Source organism: Macaca mulatta, chromosome 9 (assembly GCF_049350105.2).
Source record: "Macaca mulatta isolate MMU2019108-1 chromosome 9, T2T-MMU8v2.0, whole genome shotgun sequence".
Classification (NCBI taxonomy): domain Eukaryota; kingdom Metazoa; phylum Chordata; class Mammalia; order Primates; family Cercopithecidae; genus Macaca; species Macaca mulatta.
The window spans coordinates 35,493,634-35,512,388 of record NC_133414.1 but is presented as its reverse complement, the minus strand read 5'-3'; the positions used below and the strand labels follow the sequence as shown (position 1 = coordinate 35,512,388).

The following is an 18,755-nucleotide window of genomic DNA, read 5'->3' as shown; positions in this document are numbered from 1 at the left end:
ATTAAGAGAAATGCTTAAGGACTTAATTCATAAAACACCGTATGAGACCATTACAAGCATGTAATCTCCAGCACTTTGGGAGGCGAAGGTGGGAGGATCACTTGAGATCAGGAGTTCAAGATCAGCCTGGGCAACATAGCAAGACCCTGCCTCTACAAAAATTAAAAAGAAAAAAAATTAACCAGGCATGGTGGTGCATACCTGTAGTCCTGGCTACCTGGGAGGACAGTTTGAGCCCAGGAGTTTGAGGCTGCAGTGAGCTATGGTTGCGCCACTGCACTCCAGTCTTGGCAACAGAGCAAGATTCTGACTCTAAAAGAAAAACAAAAAATGTTTTTAAAAACTGTGGAAAATATTTTTTATATTTTACCTTACTAAGTGATACCGACATTGTATTGCTTCCTCAAGCTTGAACTATTATCCCTTTATAATCTATGAGAAAGACATGTACTTCGTAGTCCATTTACAAAACAGCATACATATTTTTCACTAGTGGTTTTAAACATAGGCCATGAAGAGATTCACATATCGTGGCTCTCCAGCGTCCTGTGTCATATATACTCGTGTGTTTATTTCCATCTTACAGTCTCTATTAGTTATTATGGCCCTGGCAACTGTGGTGGTTTTTTTATTTAAAAGGTCATTGCTTGTAACCAATTTCATCACAGGGTTATTTGTAATTTGCACTGTTAAAACAGAGCTTCGCCTTGTTCTCTGGTGAATCTCCAGAGTTATTACAATTATGCCTACGCAGGTATTTCCCTATATGGGTGTTACTTTGTCATTGCAGTTGTTGATGATATTTTATTTGAAAACATACACTTCTCTGTGAGGTTACAAATTACCTCTTTTCTTCACTTTAATTTTGTGCTTGGACTCGGATACATTATTTTTTCCTGCCATAGGGATTGAAGCCACAGTGTGTAAAATTCGAGATTGCCATTGTAATACTGTTCATCCAGTTTTTGTTTTTAAGAGGTCTTCATTTAAATTGTGAATTAGAGGGGTAATTTTTTATTCAGGCCAAGTGTCAAACTTGCCAGGATGAACTTAATTAGTTGTTGCTCTGAGCCGGTCATGTATACAATCTTCCTTGAAATATGTGGCCTGTTAGAGTTTTATCTTAAAAATAAGAGTGATTCTCTTTAGTAACTCACCCTTTTGCAAGCTCTGAAAAGAGAAATGGAGTAAAATATTAATGGTGAAGCCAATGTTTATGTTTCCTCCTGGTGATTATGATAGTATGAAATATGTCAGTTTGCTGATCCCAAACTCATTCGTTCCTTTTAAGTTTTCAGACCCCATATGCTGATAATGTCATCATTGGAATGTATCCAGATCCAACTAGATACTTGTAGCTGATAAAGTCTGAGGTGAACAGTGTCAGAAAACACATAGCAGAGAAAACAAGTCCTTCAACTTCTTTTTTCTCTGTCAGAAACACAGTTTCAGGCCTCTGGGAGAAACAACTTAAAAATATACCTGAAATTTCTACAAGACCTTGCAATTTCCCTTCACATCTCCACAAACAGCTTGCCACAGAACAGCACGAGCTTAAAAAGCCGGTTACTAAATCCTGCTGCAGAATGCCAGATCTTTCAAGACTGTTTGACACATGGATATAGCTTACAATGAGTGAAAAGGAAAGGAAAATGTGGTTCTTTTGAGGGTGTAAAGGAAATGGTGTAGTGTTTTCTCTCTGTCCAGTGGTTTATCTCAAGCTTCCCGTTGCTCACCGTGACAAGAAAACAGCTCAGTTTCCTTTCTGGCCAGCCTCATCCAGTGTAATGGAAGAAAATGTCTGTCTCTTTTAATGCAGTTGATGAACAGTTGTTTGCATAAGCAGAACTCGCTCAGAGAAGTGTTTTTCTTGCCGAAAGCCTCACTGATGTGTTATTTGAACAGTGTCGTGAAGCGGGTCTCTGAACACACATTTGTTCCAGTGAGTGTGGTTATAAACATCCCCTAGTAGAGACTGGGGTATTGTAAAGCCTAATCTCCTCACACATTATTTTTGTATCGGGATATTTTTAATATGCTCACTAACTAAGCCCATATGCTTTGAAATGTTTGTCCTGTATATTGCTTCATTACTGCTTATCAACAAGTAAGGTTGTGCTGGCTTTGCAGAAAGAGAACAATAGATGATGCTTGATTTCTTTCTGTCCTGGCCAAAGCCAACCATAGAGGCCATTCTTTTGGTAACAAGGCTACCTGTTATCTTACAGCTCGCCAAATCAATGCTAAGACTCTGTTGTTCTAGAAAATCATTATCAGGGCAAAGTCTACCATTAGCTTTCAACTCTAAAAGAAAATCAATAACTTGTTTCTAACAGACATTCCTCTCAGACTATGCCTGATGCACAACATCGTATAACAGAGGGGGAACTGAGGGTGGCCAGTACTGAAAAGGATCACTTAAGGGGCCTCCTGCTGATGCTGTGACAAAGCATTGAGATGTTTTGTAAATGTAGAGGCATCATTGTCTATTTTGAGCACAGCTACTTTTATTTCAAAAGGCCAGATCTAGAAGGTAAGCTAACCATCATCAGTGAGAAGTTGAAGCATCCCAGAAACCTGATCTATACAGTGCAGTATACACGTTCAGTAATCTGATTTCAGTGAGAAGCGCCAATCACCAGATGACTTGCTGACCAAAGTATGGTTTTCTTTTCTTTCTTTTCGTTTTTCCTTTTTTTCTTTTCTTTTTTTGAGACAGTGTCTTGCACCATCACCCAGGCTGGAGTGCAGTGGCATGGTCATGGCTCACTGCAGCCTCAATCTCCTAGGCTCAGGTGGTCCTCCTGTCTCAATTTCCCAAGTAGCTGGGATCACAGACATGTGCCACTGCACCTGACTAATTTTTAAAATTTTTTCGTAGAGACAGGGTCTCACTGTGGTGCCCAGGCTGGTCTTGAACTCCTGAAATGGAGTGCTAACCAAAGTATTTAGTTAGGAGGATTGAAGCTTTCTCTATAGGGGATGATCAACCTAGGTTAAATTGCCATTTCCTAATAACTAAGGTAAAATGCATTACCTAATAACCAATTTAAGTAGCGATTAGCTTTTGGATTTGTTCTTTTGATAGGCATTTCTGTTCCCTGTTTGGCTGCCATCTGTGGATTGCAGGAGGCCTGTCAGTACCTAGTTTAAACTAATCTTGGCTTAAAATTTCACTGTCATCCTGTAGTAAAAGGGGAATCAGCTATACTGTTTCCTGCTTTAAAACTAAAATATATACCTACCCCCCAAAATTCAGCATGGCCAACTCGCAAGTGTGCACTCCTGGACTTTCCCACTTTTGAGAGTTGTAGCAAATTTTTATTTTTATTTATTTATTTATTTATTTTTTGGTATTAACATCTTCTAGTTTTTGGAAGAGCCTCACTCTCATTGTATCTGCTCTGTGTATTCTCAAGAGAGGTAAATGGCATCTTATGTCAGCATTTACCAAGCCTCATTAAAAAGACTAGATGCTGGGTATAGTAGCTTACGCCTGTAATCTCAGCACTTCGGGAAGCTGAGGCAGGATTGCTTGAGGCCGGGACAACATAGGGAGACCCCATCTCTACCAAAAAAAAAAAATTAGCCAGGCATGATGGCCTGTGCCTGTAGTCCTAGTTACTCCAGAGACTGAGATGGGAGGGCAGGAGTTCAAGGCTGCAGTGAGCCATGATTGTACTACTGTGCACTCCTGCTTGGGTGACAGAGTGAGATCCCATCTCTAAAAAAAATTAAAGAAGAGTAGAAAGTTTGATCTCTTTAATTTAAAGCATATGCCAAAGCCAAAATCACAGTTTAAGAAAATTGAGTGTTTGTGGGCTCATAAGAACAATTATATATATGCCACTTTTCTCAAAGAAACGATTTTAAAAAACAAATCACAGAATTTTCAAAATTTTCAAAGTCAATTCGTAAGAATCGAAACGGAGTCAACCAGTTGTGTGACCTGTGCGGATCTTTCTGGTTAACGATGTGCTTGCATTTTCCTCTTCCAGCCGAACGCACGGCCGGCGGCGCAGAGCGGGCGGCACTCGGTGTCCGTGGAGGTGCAGATGCAGCGGCAGCGGCAGGAGGAGCGCGAAAGCTCCCAGCAGGCCCAGCGCCAGTACAGCTCTCTGCCTCGGTATGAGGACGCCTGGCCGAGCCTCCAGATCCACCCCCCTGCCTCGGTGCTTTAAGATCCCCCGGCCCTTTAGGAACGCGCTCCTTCCCAAATCGCTGGGGCCTCTCCAGCTTGCCCCTGGTAGCGACAGAGGAACGAATAAATGTCTGGTGGCTACTGTTCCTTAGCGTGGGGGGCTGTCTTACTGCGAGGCCAGCGGAAATGCCGATTGCAGGAGATGCCAGTATTTTCAACCACAAGCTCCCTAAAAAAGTGAGGCGACTGGTGTACTGGCTTCTTAGTATTGGCTCTCCTGCTTCCCGTGTGGACAAGACAGTATCTTCATCTGAAAAATGAGAAGATAACCCTTATTTGGCTTAGCACATAGGGTAATTAGAATCAATGATACTTCATAAATCCAGAGCTCCATAAAAAGATCGGGATATGCCCTGGTTGTGTGGGATCCGTGGTCCCAAACCTCACTCTCTTACTGTCCCATCATCACTGTTGTCACCCATGTTTAACTTTAGAGGGTCTCAGGGATGCTGAGCTTGTTAGCTGGGAACCAAGCAAGCAACCCGTACCTGCCTGCTCCCCAGGGGAGAGGCCTTGACCCAGTTCTCCGACAAAGGATCTCAGGTGACTGAGTGCCAGTACATTGAAATAGTAACTATTTTTCCATCAAAGTATTTTTTTCAGGCATAATGAAGAATAAAAATATTGAAAAACATTCAGCTTTTTAAACTTCCCAAAACAAGTGACTCCAGTAGCCACAATTCTTATAGACATTTGTTGCTGTATTTCAATACCAGGGACAAAAATATTTTAAGTAGGAAAAGATGCATTTGCCATGTTGGTATCAGGTAGACTTTTGACTTTGAGCAAAACAGTTTTGGGGAGTTAGGAGACACATGCTTATTTTGACTGACCAATGTAGATTGATCTTGATCAATTTCTAATAAAGATGAGTCCTGGCCAGGCACGGTGGCTCAGGTCTGTAATCCCAGCACTTTGGGAGGCTAAGGCAAGCAGATCATTTGAGCCCAGGAGTTCGAGACCAGCCTAGGCAATATGGCAAAATGCTGTCTCCATAAAAAATACAAAAATTAGCCAGGCATGGTGGCACATGCCTGTAATCTCAGTTCCGTGAGAGGCTGAGATGGGAGGATCGCTTGAGCCTGGGAAGCGGAGGTTACAGTGAGTCGAGATCATACCACTGCACTCCAGCGTGGGTGACAGAGCAAGACCCTGTCTCAAAAAGACGAATTTCTTTATATGTTAATAATCACTGTAACAACCACAAGGGACTTCACCACATGGACACAGGTCAGCCAAGGGGACATGGAGTGGATGAGTCTCCATGGGCATGCGTGCCATCTGTTGAAGCAATTTATTCATTCAGTTGTTCTGTTTCAATCCATAAGGCTATGTATAACCCCTTTGAGTACTAAAGTATTTTTTCATTTAAAAAGGAGAATTGCCAGTTTCTTTAGCCTGCTCTAGGTAAGAGTCATTAGAGTTTTGGTCTTTATAGGACCTTTGATATAATCTTATCTTGTAAGGAAAGAGCTCAGAGTAGGTAAATTTCCCCCAGCTCACACAGCTGGTAAGTCATTTTGCCAGCATTCAAACCTGAACCTGCCCATGTCCTAAGCTATGATTTTATAAGGCCTGTTGCTATCAAGGGCTTTTGTTGCCAAATTTTTTGGGACAGAGTCTTGTTCTGTTGCCCAGGCAGGAGTGCAGTGGCATGACCTTGGCTCACTGCAACCTCCGCCTCCCAGACTCAAGCAATTCTCATGCCTTAGCCTCCCAAGTAGCTGGGATTACAGGCATGCGCCACCTCACCTGGCTAATTTTTGTATCTTTAGTAGAGAAGGGGTTTGCCATGTTGTCCAGGCTGGTTTCGAACCTCTGGCCTCAAGTGATCTGCTCACCGTAGCCCCTCAAAGTGCTGGGATTACAGGTGTGAGCCACCATGCCTGGCCCCAAATTTGGGATATTAACAGGTACAAAGTTCCCCTCAATGCTCTCCTGCCCTTAGCATTTAGAAGGAGGTCACTGTGTGAATCAACCCAGTGAATCAAATGCCTAGGCACTTGAATTAGACATCAAGGTTCGTCTGTGTAAAATCCACCCTCCCTGCCACACTGCCCCCCTCACCCGCCGCGGCCCAGCGAGTCTGTGTGGCTGCATTCCATCGGAAGGGTGAGCCGACAGCGTGGACCAACTGGCCCACCTGGCACGGCCCTGCCTGCACGACCACACGGGTGGGCCAGGGCACTTCATAGCTTGTGTGGATGGTGTTGTCAGGGCAGGGGCTGTGTTCTTATTTTTATTGGCCAATTGTTTGGCTTCATAAATTTTGGCCATGCCTGAGAGTGTCTCTGAGGATTGAAAGAGAAACATAGCAAAGTGTGTATAATGAGAGCGGTGACGTGGGAGCTGCCAAGGGCTGAGAAAGGGAGGTGAGAGAGACAGCGGTGGGCGGCCGGGAAGGCAGGGCAATTGGGAGGGAGAAGGGGCGCTTGGGTCCCAGTCCTCAGAAGAGGCAAAAGAGAGAGGCAGGTGCTTCCACTGAATTTCTCCTGGTTGCATTCCAAAGTAGCTCATGCATTCCCAGCCGAACCTTTCGTCCTTGCCTTCCCATTCCTCTCCCTTCTTTACACTCAGCCCTGACATCTCTTCCCTTCTCCGCCTCTCCCTGCGGAAGCGCCTGGTAGAAGTATCTATATTTACACGCAGAGGAGGGTTGCAGCCGCTACCGCTAGTGCCTCCGCTGTTATTTAGTGTTGCCCTAAATAACTACAGCTTTCCCTCTGGGTTAATTGTAGCTCCCTATTTTTAGTCATTTTATCCTATTTAGATATGAGAAAAGCAGACATCCTCAAAGAGTTATGTAAGTTTGGGCAGCAGAGGCTGGTAGGCTTCTGCAGTACCTTCTTGTCTTCCTCTAGAGAATAATTTATCAATGGGAATCTTCCTGTTTGTGAGGGAGATTAGGAACGTAGAACCCTGCGCCCAGCTTGATGCCTCGCAAAGCAGCCACACACTGCGGCAGGCTGTGTGCAGAGATCTGAAGCAAGGGAAAGAAAGCAAACAGGAGGTCAGGGGGACTGCAGCCACCTCCATGAGCTTGAGTCCAGTCCAAGTTTCTGACATGTGATATTCTTCAAAGACACTTGACCTCTGCTTTTCGGATGTTGACAATTAACAGAGTTTTGTCTAAACAAGTTGGTATGGCATTAGAAACCAAAAAGATTACACACATAAAAAAAGTAGAGTTACAAAGTGGAGCATAAAATAAAACAAATGGTCTGGGCTTTGTATCAGTTGCGTTAGATAAGGTGGTTTGAATTAGAGACATGTATATGAGAAACAGTGGTTTGTAAATTGTAACTGTAAGTAAGAAACTACAGACAGATTTCAAGTTACATTTTGGAATGTCAGTGAGAAACACTGGCCAGGTGGTAACACTAGTTGGCAGGAAAAAGGAGCTGTGTGGTGGCCCCACACTCAGTTCTCAATCAGAGTAGGATTTTTGTTTGTTTTTCTTTTTCTAAAATAATGTATTTTTTATTATAAATTATAGGCCGGGAGCAGTGGCTCACGCCTGTAATCCCAGCACTTTGAGAGGCCAGGGTGGGTGGATCACACGGTCAGGAGATCGAGACCATCCTGGCTAACACGGTGAAACCCCGTCTCTACTAAAAATACAAAACATTAGCCGGGTGTGGTGGCGGCGCCTGTAGTCCCAGTTACTCGGGAGGCTGAGGCAGGAGAATGGCATGAACCCGGGAGGCGGAGCTTGCAGTGAGCCGAGATCGTGCCACTGCACTCCAGCCTGGGCAACAGAGCAAGACTCCATCTAAAAAAAAAAAAAAATTATAAATTGACAGTTTGTATAACTTGTAGGGCACAAAGTGATGTTATGATTTATGAATACAATATAAAATAATTGATTAAGCTTAACCAAGTTAGCTAACATATCCATCACCTCCAATATTTACTCTCTCAGCATTGTGAAATGTACAATACTGTTATTAACTATACCTACCATGCTGTGCAGTAGAACAAACAGAAAAATTGCTCCTCTGTCACTGATCTGTACCCTGTGACATCATCTTTCTTTCATTCCTAAATTAGTTTCTTTCCTTAGTATCCAAAAGGCAGCCCCCAAATGGAATAGAGGCGTGCGCAGTCACAGGCACTGGTAGAAAGACGTAAGGTTCTTGGTTTGGTGTTTCCCTTCATTTTCTTTTCCTGCCTCTCCATTTCTTGTTCTCCCCTCCCTCGCTCCCTGTCTGCCGTGGTCTGACTTCCTCGAAAGCCTTGTATACCTCACCCTCCAAGCTGTGTGTGCCTCTGCACCCTCCTGCGTTCTCTCCATGAGCCCCATTTATTATGTCTCCAATCTACTTCCCAACTTCTTAGCCTCGCTCCTTCTGTCTTCCTCCATCTGTCTGTGTCCCTGTCACGCTGGTGGCTTAATGGCTTTCCTTAGACATCAGATTTTTGGTTTGAGTCCTCTCAGTGCTGATGGTCTCCAGGCCATGTTGGAGGTGCTTGTAATCTTTAGGTGATAGTTATTGCCAAACTGCGCTGTGTGCTTTGAGTGGATTCAGAAATGTCCAGGGGGCTCATTGCATGCAGGACCAGACAGTCCTATGTGTTGCTTATAAAGAAATTCAGCGAAAGGAGATTGATGTTTTGTTGCTGTTGTTATCCATGGCCTTAGCCAAGGGCTCCCAGTACAGTGGGAAGAACGCGGGCTTCCCTCTGATGTCTGCAGCAGTGTGCTGAGTTGCCCTCAATTAGCAAGGGCTCCTTTCTCTTCTGCTGCGTTTCTGTGTCTTGGCATCTCTACTCAATCCCTCCAACCAAGGAAGGGAAAGCTAACTTTAAAAAACAATTTTTGTCCAGGCAGAGTGGCTCATGCCTGTAATCCGAGGACTATGGGAGGCTGAGGTGGGCGGATCCCTTGCGTTCAGGAGTTCAAGACCAGCCTGGTCCAACGTGGTGAAATCCCATCTCTACTAACAATACAAAAATTAGCCAGGTGTGGTAGTGCGCTCCTGTAATCCCAGATACCCGGGAGGCTGAGGCAGGTGAATCCCTTGAACCCAGGAGGTAGAAGTTGCAGTGAGCCAAGATTGCACCACTGTACTCCACCCTGGGCCAAAGAGTGAGGCTCTGTCTCAAAAACAAAATAATTAAATTAAAAACAATTTTCTTCTTTGCTCAAAAAGATGCCTCTCTAAATCCAGAGCCTTTTTTTCTATTTTTCCTATTTTAGAGATGGGGTCTCACTTTGTCACCCGGGCTGCAGTGCAGTGGAGCAGTCGCGGCTCACTGCAGCCTCAACCTCCTGGGCTCAAGCACTTCTCCCACCTCAGCCACCCAAGTAGCTGGGTACAGGCACCCACCACCACACCTGGCTGATTTTTTCAAAACATTTTTTGTAGAGGTGGGGTCTCGCTATGTTACCCAGGCTGATCTCAAACTCCTGGCCTCAAACAGTCCTCCCACCTCATCCTCCTAAAGTTCTGAGATTACAGGCCTGAGCCACCACACCCAGGCTCAGAGCCTAATCTTTGAAGGCAGTGTGACTTTGTCTTCAAACTACTCCTCTGGAACCTGTTAGTCAATCAGTTACTGAGTGCAAGTCACTTTTCTAAGCACTTTACATGTGTTATTTCATTTCTTTCTCCCCACAGCCTTTCAAGGTTAGAGATTATGCCTGTTTCACAGGTAAGGTAACTTGAGCCCAGTGAGCATAACTCTCCCCGTGTCACACAGCCAGGCAGAGGCAGGCTCAGGATTTGAATCTACGTTGCTCTGAGCCTAAGTCACTCTCCCACCTCGCCCTGCTGCCTGGATGCCTGGTTTCCTAGTGCAGGAAACTCTTATTGTCCGTTTCCTTCCCTTGGTCTCTACAATTGGCCCATTTCTCATTCTACCCTTAATCAAGAGCATATAGATACTGCTAACTTCCTTACCAAGGAAGTGTGTGTGCGTGTGTGTGTGTGTGTGTCTTACGTGCATTTTACCCACATATCTTACTTCAGACCTCAGGGCAGTCTGCTTCCTTCTCTCTTTACTGATTAATTTGAAGAAAATTTTAGCTGCAAAAAAAATCATTCTCCCACATTGTTATAATTTCCATCCCTAACAAACCTTTAGTGAATTCTCCCTGTTTAAATCTAGAAAGACTGTCTTCCGGGGATGACAGAGAATCCACGTAGGGTGCACAGCCACCATAGCGTGAAACCCGGGGTTCCATGGAGCTGGGGAGGAAGGGGGTTGATGGATCTTAGCAGGCCAGAGATGAAAAAGAGGTGAAATGTCTGCAGCCTATTTCTGATTATCTTCAAACTGATAACTCATAAAGGAATCCCATTTTTGTTGCTGTAGTATCAGTCACAAGTTCCTTGTTTTAATTAAAGTTTCATGATTAATGTCAAATCCCTGGTTTCATACCAGCATTTTCCAACAGTGTTGTCTCTGGGCAGGTTAATTTATGACTTTTTAAGTGAAGATAATCAGTGCTTTAGGCAAATAAACTATTCCATCGCATCTAAGGATTCTTACCTGGGCTGACTGTACAAATGGTTCAGTCTTCCCTTAAAAGAGACCCAGACAGACATGCTCTGAATGCTCATGCAGTCATCGTCATAGCCAGAGGCGATGCTGGACATTACGGTCATTTTCCTTACTGAAAATGTTTCCGACTACATTTTAGGCCATATGGAAAATGGGTGGATTTCCCTCCAAACCATATTGATGCAATTCTGAATGTTCAAAAATGCAAATTGCATCATTCCTGCGGGAGATGCAGTGGCTTCCCGGACCTTCTTTTCCTTCCATGAGTGTCTTTGTGAACGTTCAGCCGTGTTGTGTATGTTGATGGAAAGGGCTGAGCAATACATACTGTTGCCAAATGATTTTCTTATTGATAAGTGGAGCAATATATTTTGTTTTATTACTCAATTGTCTCTTCCCCTCTTCCATTTTCAAGGCAAAAAAATTAGGGCATGTCTTCCTTTCTGGCACAGAACTGTTTTACTTCATCATAGCCAATCTTACTGTAAATTCATAAAACCATCTAGAGACTTGATAGTAAATTAAAGATGTTTCAAAACAACAATGTTTCCTGGAAATCATGCGCAACCCTGTTGCAGAAGTGGTAAGAATTTGAAATTTCCATATGACTCTGATTTACTTCCCTATCCTGGGGCGACAGAAAGCAAGTTAAGTGGGTTACCCTGGCCTTTGGTGAAGGTAAATGTATAAGAAAATAGGGCTTACTCTACAGACTTCCGGACTCTCCCTCCAGTCTCGATGAGCAGGTATCCCGGAGAGTGTAAGTTGCTGACACACACAACTCAAAAGCCAGAGCTTTAAGGGACTGCCTGTTGCATTTTTTATCATAAAGGAGTCTAGACTTAAATCTTTCATAACCAAACCCACATTGTAATCCATTACATGTCCTTCATATTAGCTAGCGCTTCTGGCATTATGGTGGCAGCTGTGTAAAATATTTGCTGTGCTTGTTTAGAATTGAATTGTAATGTTCTAAAGTGAGCAGTTATTCCTACCATGGAAGCTACCAAACCTCTACTACTTCTCTGCTTTGCCAGTGTGTCTAAATTGCAGGAGATATTGGCACCCTAAGCAGAACAGACACAACCTGCTCAGACACAGGAAGATGACTCTCTTTTTAAGTAGCTGCACAGTCTAGTTCTCTCTCCTGTTTACTCATTGTTAGTTTAGTTGTCTAAGACCATGCGCTTGCTGAGGACAGTCACTTTTGAATTCTCCAGCCGCCCCTATCACAGTGTCTGGCATGTGATGAGAGAACAGGAATATTTATTGAAACATGAAAATGCATATTCCATCCCATCCTGCCCCCTTTCCTCCCTCTCCCTCCTTCTTCCTACCCTCACACTAACCTTTGGTTTTGCTTTCTAGGCAAAGCAGGAAAAACGCCAGCTCGGTCTCCCAGGACTCTTGGGAGCAGAACTACTCCCCCGGGGAAGGCTTCCAGAGTGCCAAAGAGAACCCCAGGTACTCCAGCTACCAAGGCTCCAGGAACGGCTACCTGGGAGGACACGGCTTCAACGCCAGGGTCATGCTGGAAACTCAGGAGCTCCTTCGCCAGGAACAGAGGCGGAAGGAGCAGCAGATGAAGAAGCAGCCTCCTTCCGAGGGGCCGAGCAACTATGACTCGTATAAGAAAGTCCAGGACCCTAGTTACGCCCCTCCCAAGGGGCCCTTCCGGCAAGATGTGCCGCCCTCCCCTTCTCAGGTTGCGAGGCTGAACAGACTTCAGACTCCTGAGAAAGGGAGGCCCTTCTACTCCTGAGCGCGCAAAGAACGGATGCTTCATGTCACGCAATAAAAGACATTTTCCTATGAAGACTTGTATTTTGGGAGTTTTTTTAAAACCTCGATGGTACTATGGAGTATTTCTGTTGTTGGTATCAGTGCCTTTAAGCGGTATAGGCAAAGAAATGGAAGGCCTTAATGTCTTTGCCACGATGTCTCAAATGTCTGTTTCATGGAAGGATTTCCCGCCCTGTGACAATCATCTGTTCGAGGCGTTCACATGCTGTGCGCCTCTCCACAGTGCCGGGAGTCTCGGCCCGACTTATGCGCTGTCCGCGGCTTGGTTATAGCGTCCCTGCACCACGTGCGAGACAAATTCACCTGACGCGGAGGATGACGCGCGGCCCTGTTTCTCCCTCTCAGTTCTCTGAGCTGTGAGATGACATCTCAGTCTCTGGAGGAGGAAAAGTGGGCGACATACACCAAAAAATGGGGCTTTCTGGTACTTCACAGCACAGCCGTTTGTCATACTTTGTCATCAGTGTGGTTTTCTCTTTCCTTTCTCAGCTCCTTGTGACGGGAGAGTCGGTCACCCTATTGCAAAGCTAAGCCATAGTCCAACATTGTTTGGTTACCATGGGGGTCCTTTTGTAACTGCCTTATAACTCAACATTACCAATAAAGCGATGATCCTAGTCTGCGTTTATACATAGGCTTGTTCGGTCCTGTTCCTGACGCGTGGGTTGAGCCACCACAGCTGTGTGTGGGGAACGTGGGAGACGGGAGTGGCTCCTGCCGGGGGAAGCTGGGCATGCCATTGGCCATGTGTCTATCAGGAGGGGAGAGCTAAGAAATAAATTCTCCTAGGAAGAGCTCATGGCCCAGTACATCCCAGTAATTATTTTCATTAGTTTTCGTTCTGACAGCTTGTCAGGAAGGGCACAGAATGGGACAGAGATAAACCAGACGGTCATTTTGATCTGCTCTCTACGGTTTTTCAAGTCAGAGGCAATTGATGCTTGTCTAATGCATCCACACGCTGCATATCTGACTGGCGATGCCACGCTCCTAAGTAATTCTGCCATGAAACATGAAAGACAAAGGAAAAGCCGTTACACATCACACAGAGAACATTTTCGGGTCCCACAGCGGCGGTGGCAGGAAGCTCACTCTCGCGTCAGTGTTTGAGTGTGTGTGTGGGTCTCGGGGACCTCGGTGGCTCCCATCGTCCTTCATCGTTCTGAACATCCTGTATTGTAAACGTGGCTGGGTTGCCAAAGTGCCTGTGAATTCCGATGTGGAAAAAGCTGGAGGTGAAAGCTCAGTATACCATGTATTCACTTTAAAAACAGAAAAAAAGACATGTATGGATATGCCTATTTTTTTTTTATTGGCACATTGTATTTTTGTGTTGACTTGTTTTTAGAAATGATGTGTCCACACACATACCTGTGTCTCCTCTGCACTTCTGTGTCATGGTTCTGTTTCTTAATAATGTGCAGCCGTGTCTAAGTGGTGTTAGCAGTGTACGCGCAGTGACCTTGGATGACAGTGGCTCTTTCTCACAGCCTCCCCTGAGCTGTGAGAAACAGCTTTCTCTGTACATACGCGACTCCTAATAAAAGGCATATTTCTTCCTGTTCTTTTGGTGTCTCTGATGTTCCTGGGCAACCTTGCCTAGCTGGGGTTTTTTTAAAAGGTATATTAACAGATGTGATTTTTTCAAAATATATTTAGAGAAAGTTGGAAGTTTCCACACATCTGAGGAAAATGTGCATGAAACGGGGCAGGAGAACCCTGGGGCGAACTCTTGGATGAGGATGGAGAGGGGGGACACACCTGTCCCTTGGAAAAGATGGTCCCCATTATGACATCATTCTCACTCTTAGTCCGTTAAGACAATATACAGCCTTACAGTTGGAAGTCTCAAAGTGGGAAGTTTGCAAACACAGGAACTGGTGGTTGATTGCATATTTGAGCACCTGAGGAGAGAGGGGAAGGGGAGACAGAAGAACCTTCAACAGTCCACTGCAAGGCCCAGGCTGCCTAAAGAAGCCTGAGGAGTTCTGAATTGAAGGAGCCAGTACAGCTCGAACTAAATTGAAAAATTAACGCAGAAAGTGACATGATATTCCCATGATTGCCCTTTGCACCCTTGGAATCATCCTAGCAAGCCAGATGTTTTGATTGAGTCTTGGCCTTGACTCCTGTGAGCCCAGAGAAAGGTCCAGATTTGAGTCCACTTCCAATACAAACCTAGTTCTTATTTCCCAAATTACAAAGTAAGGTTTTGCTATTTCTTTGAGAGGGATGCCCACAAATACGCATGTGGTGTTTTGAAGGCATAAAGGGTGCTATGTCCCTAGGTATGTCTTGTGCACAAATATAGGAGATTTGGTCCCCACGCAAATGGCAGGCTTTGTGAGGACCTGTCAAAAATGCCCTCTTACGGAGCACCTAGCCTCAGTGGGTTGTCATAGCAACCCTCATCCTGTCACTACATCCAAATTCTGTCACCTCAAGATTAGGAATGAGGGGTGCGTGGCAAGCCAAGGCAATACCACCTCCTTGGTTCTTTCAAGCATTCCAGGTGGGGAGTGAAAAGGGAAGATGGACAGGTTTGTTCATTTCCTCCCTGAGCAGGAGGCCCATTGCCAATACCAAAACACATGGCTTATTTGTCTCAACTGACAGTGGACAGCAGAGTAGGAGAGGCAATAATCGCACGGTGGGAACCCAAAGCACAAAGGGACCTGTGGGTTGAAACTGACAGTTTGAGCAGCACTGGGAAGAGAAGTAGGAATGGTCCACAGAGAAGTCAAAATAGGCTCTAGGAAGCAATCCTGACTCAGTCGACCAGGCTCCTGGCTTCAGGACCTTTTGCTAAGACTCAAGGGTATCCCCTGGGAGGGCGTGTCCCAAGGAGGAGCCGGCCCAGGTGCTGTCGAGATGGGCACTGGGATCTGCCCAGTTCCCTCAGAAGCCGCAATTGCATGAAAGGAGAGCAAGGGAGACCCTCGAGCCCACTCTTGTATGAGGATGGAGGTGGGGGAACTCACCTGTCTTTTGGAAAAGATGGTCTCCACTATGGCATCACTTCCACTCTTAGTCCATTAAGACAGTATATAGTCATTTGTATTAGAAATTATAAAAATACTGCATAGCATATCTATATTATATGTAATTGAAGCCCTGCCATCCACCTTCTCTTTCTGTGGTCAGACCGAGGACAGCTCAAAGGTCAAAGTGTTAGGGTTCAATCACTTGGCGGTTCATGGTCCAATGACCACAGCCAGGGAGGATTTCACCAAGGGTTTTATTACTGGCAATGCGTGAGGAGGACACAAGAGATAGTTCCCAAAATCAGTACCTCCCTGAACGGAGGCAAAAACGGCTTTTATTGGGCTGGTGAGCTGAGTCATCGTATGTCAAGCTTGTCCAATCTGCAGCCCAAGGGCCACATGTGGCCCAGGATGGCTTTGAATGCGGCCCAACACAAATTCGTAAACCTTCTGAAAATGTTAGGAGATTTTTTTCGCGATTGAAAAAATTTTTTTTTAGCTCATCAGCTATCGTTAGTTAATGTTAGTGTATTTTATGTGTGGCCCAAGACAATTCTTCTTCCAACGTGGCCCAGGGAAGCCAAAAGATTGGACACCCCTGTGAGGTGGAGTAAGGATGGTACAGGGACAGTCATTGATCAGGCTTCTACATCCTTCGCATGGGTAGAAAATGGCAAATAAGTTCCTCCCTGGGTGGAGTGTTTAGTGCAGTAAGGAGAAGAGTTCACCAAAGTTCCCTCCAACTCAGGCACCTCTGGATCCAACTAGTTTTTATTTTGCTGGGTCTGGGTTGCTTCCTGGAACTTTTGTGAAATAAGGAGAACTCAGGGTGCAACAGTTACCAGTGGGCACTTTTCCATAGGTTCCCAGAAAACCCGAGGACCCTGGGTTACAAAAGCACCCCACAATTAACAGGGCTGTCCCAGAACAGGGCAGAGAGTAGGACCCCAACTTCTCTGTGTTTCTGCCAATGAAGTCCAATAGATCCAATGAGAGAGGGTAAACCCAATGAATTTTCTGTTTCATGGAGTTGGGGTAGTTAAGTTTTATTTCAAACCCATTTTGAAAAGGGGTGGAAAATAAGCAAACCACTTTGTCGGATATCTTCTTTGTGATCATTGGCCACAAGAAGTATCACAATGAGGAGACAGCGAGTGGGAGACCAGGCATCCCGGTGACTTCTCTGTCCACGCCATTGCCCTTGTTTCACCCACATACGGCAGTCGTCAAGAATGCTGCCCTGCTCCAGTATTTTTTATTAGAAAGTGCACACATTTGCATATTCACATAACAGGTATATGTAGTTTTGCATATGTCATTCTCTCTTTGGTATTTTAATGGGTTTCTTATTTCATACAATGAGTCCTTAAAGCTCGGGTGTTTCTGAAACCAATCTAGGATGAGGCAGGTACTTCTTACTTTCTGGCTTTGTTTGCTAGTCATGGAAGAGTAAGTCATGAGGTTCAACTACCCACCTCCAGCTACTTTCCTTTAGAAACGTCTTCCTTCCAATAGCACAGTGTACCATACATTGAAATGTCTAGTTAACAGTCAGCTTTTTTCTTCTTCTGGGGTGGGGAGGAGGGAACAAAGATTACTTGGATAATGACATGTCAGGTAAGGAGATAATCTTTTCTTCAGAGACAGGATATCATCTTAATAAGGCAGCTAATAAGAACGTTCACAGGTCAGAAAGTGAGAGTGACGGAGATGCTTTAATGGGAAACCACCTTCAGCTCTGAGTAATGATTAGATCACAAAAGCTGGTGGAATAAAATTGACTTTTTTTTAATGTGTCAGGGATGAGAGTTGTAATTCTGAACATAAGCTTTAAAGAATTTTTTTTTAAACAAGAAACTGATATTCTGCTTTGGTGCCTATGGGGAAAAGGGAAGATTCTCATTGCATCCCATATAGAAGGATTTTTTTTCCCCCTTGAGACAGAGTCTTGCTTTCTTGCCCAGGCTGGAGTGCAGTGGTGCAATCTCAGCTCACTGCAACCTCAGCCTCTTAGGATCAAGTGATTCTCCTGTCTCCGCCTCCCAAGTAGCTGGGATTATGTGTGAACCACCACGCCTGGCTGATTTTTGTTATTTTTAGTAGAGACGGGGTTTCACCATGTTGGCCAGACTGGTCTCGAACTCCTGACCCCAGGCAATCCCCCTGCCTCAGCCTCCCAAAGTGCTGAGATTACAGGGGTGAGCCATCACACCCAGCTAGATGGGTTCTTGTCTCCAGAATTTAGCATCTTTCTCGCCAGCAGGCATCCCTCTCCTCTCCTAGGCTTTCCTATTCTATTCAGCAAAGTAAAAGCCTATGGATGTCCTCTGTCCATAAATTTAGTTGCCTTCAGTTAAGTCCCATCATAAGCCCCATCACAGGGAATTTCACTTTCACACTTGATCTTAGCCAAAAAAGGCTGAGACATGATAGGGAATTTCACCTTTAAAGAATTCCATTACGGATCCCCTAAGATCAAAAATCCTTTCCTGAAGAAGATAACCGCTTTTTCTCATTATTTTTTTTCCCCTTTCTGAGCTCCGATTTAAATCATCAGTTTTTATTTCCTGATTTGTATGTTTTTTAAGCACATGGTATCTGTGCTGGCCTGCCCCACTCCGGATGGGTCTGTTTAACGCTGGACATGGGAGAAGAGGGCGGGAGGCAAGGAACTGAGTCCTCCCACTGTGAAGCTGAACAATTCCTCATCTTTCCTGCTTAGCACTTACTTGCTCACAGGATCAATTAAATGTGTGAAAACACCTTTTTTTCTGAATTGCACGGTGAACTGCTGAGTCACCTCACACCGTTGCTGGCTTAGAAAAGCCATTTCGAGTTTGTTCCTAGACTCTGTGGATGCCTCTCGATGATCTGGTCCCACAGGGTGTCGGCAGCCTCAGCAGATCGTCTGCGGGAGGAGGGAGCGTGAGCAGGGGCCCTTCTTCGCTCCCTGGAGGCAGTCTCCCCTCTTGCGAGAAGGTTCCTTCTGAAACCGAGGTTTGGCTTCCATGAGGGATTTTATGATGCAAATATTTTAAGTACAACTTTGAAGGTTTTGCCATTAAAAACAGCTTCGCATGGCTCTGGGCCCAGCTGACTGCAAACTATGAGGGGGAAAGTGCCATAGATTGCTGGCAAGTGACGGAAGGAAAACAACACAAACTTCTAAACCAGTCGTGACCCGGGCTAATGATCTGGTTTCAGGGTTCAGTTCGTATCTGACTTGAGTTTACCCAGCTCGAGTTGTCAGCAGCAACGTA

General features: G+C 45.0%; 1 protein-coding gene across 47 annotated transcripts in view; it reads left to right on the top strand.

Moving 5' to 3' along the window:
* PARD3 (par-3 family cell polarity regulator) overlaps positions 1 to 14,075 on the top strand; it is a 717,956-nt gene extending 703,881 nt beyond the window's left edge. For all 47 annotated transcript variants that reach the window (XM_028826180.2, XM_077946211.1, XM_028826181.2 and 44 more), the window contains 2 exons: positions 3,999 to 4,126; positions 12,077 to 14,075. In XM_028826180.2, coding sequence (XP_028682013.1) covers positions 3,999 to 4,126; positions 12,077 to 12,470 — 522 coding nt within the window. In that variant the 3' untranslated portion in view covers positions 12,471 to 14,075. The remainder of the gene's footprint in view (positions 1 to 3,998; positions 4,127 to 12,076) is intronic.
* The last annotated feature ends 4,680 nt before the right edge of the window (positions 14,076 to 18,755 follow it).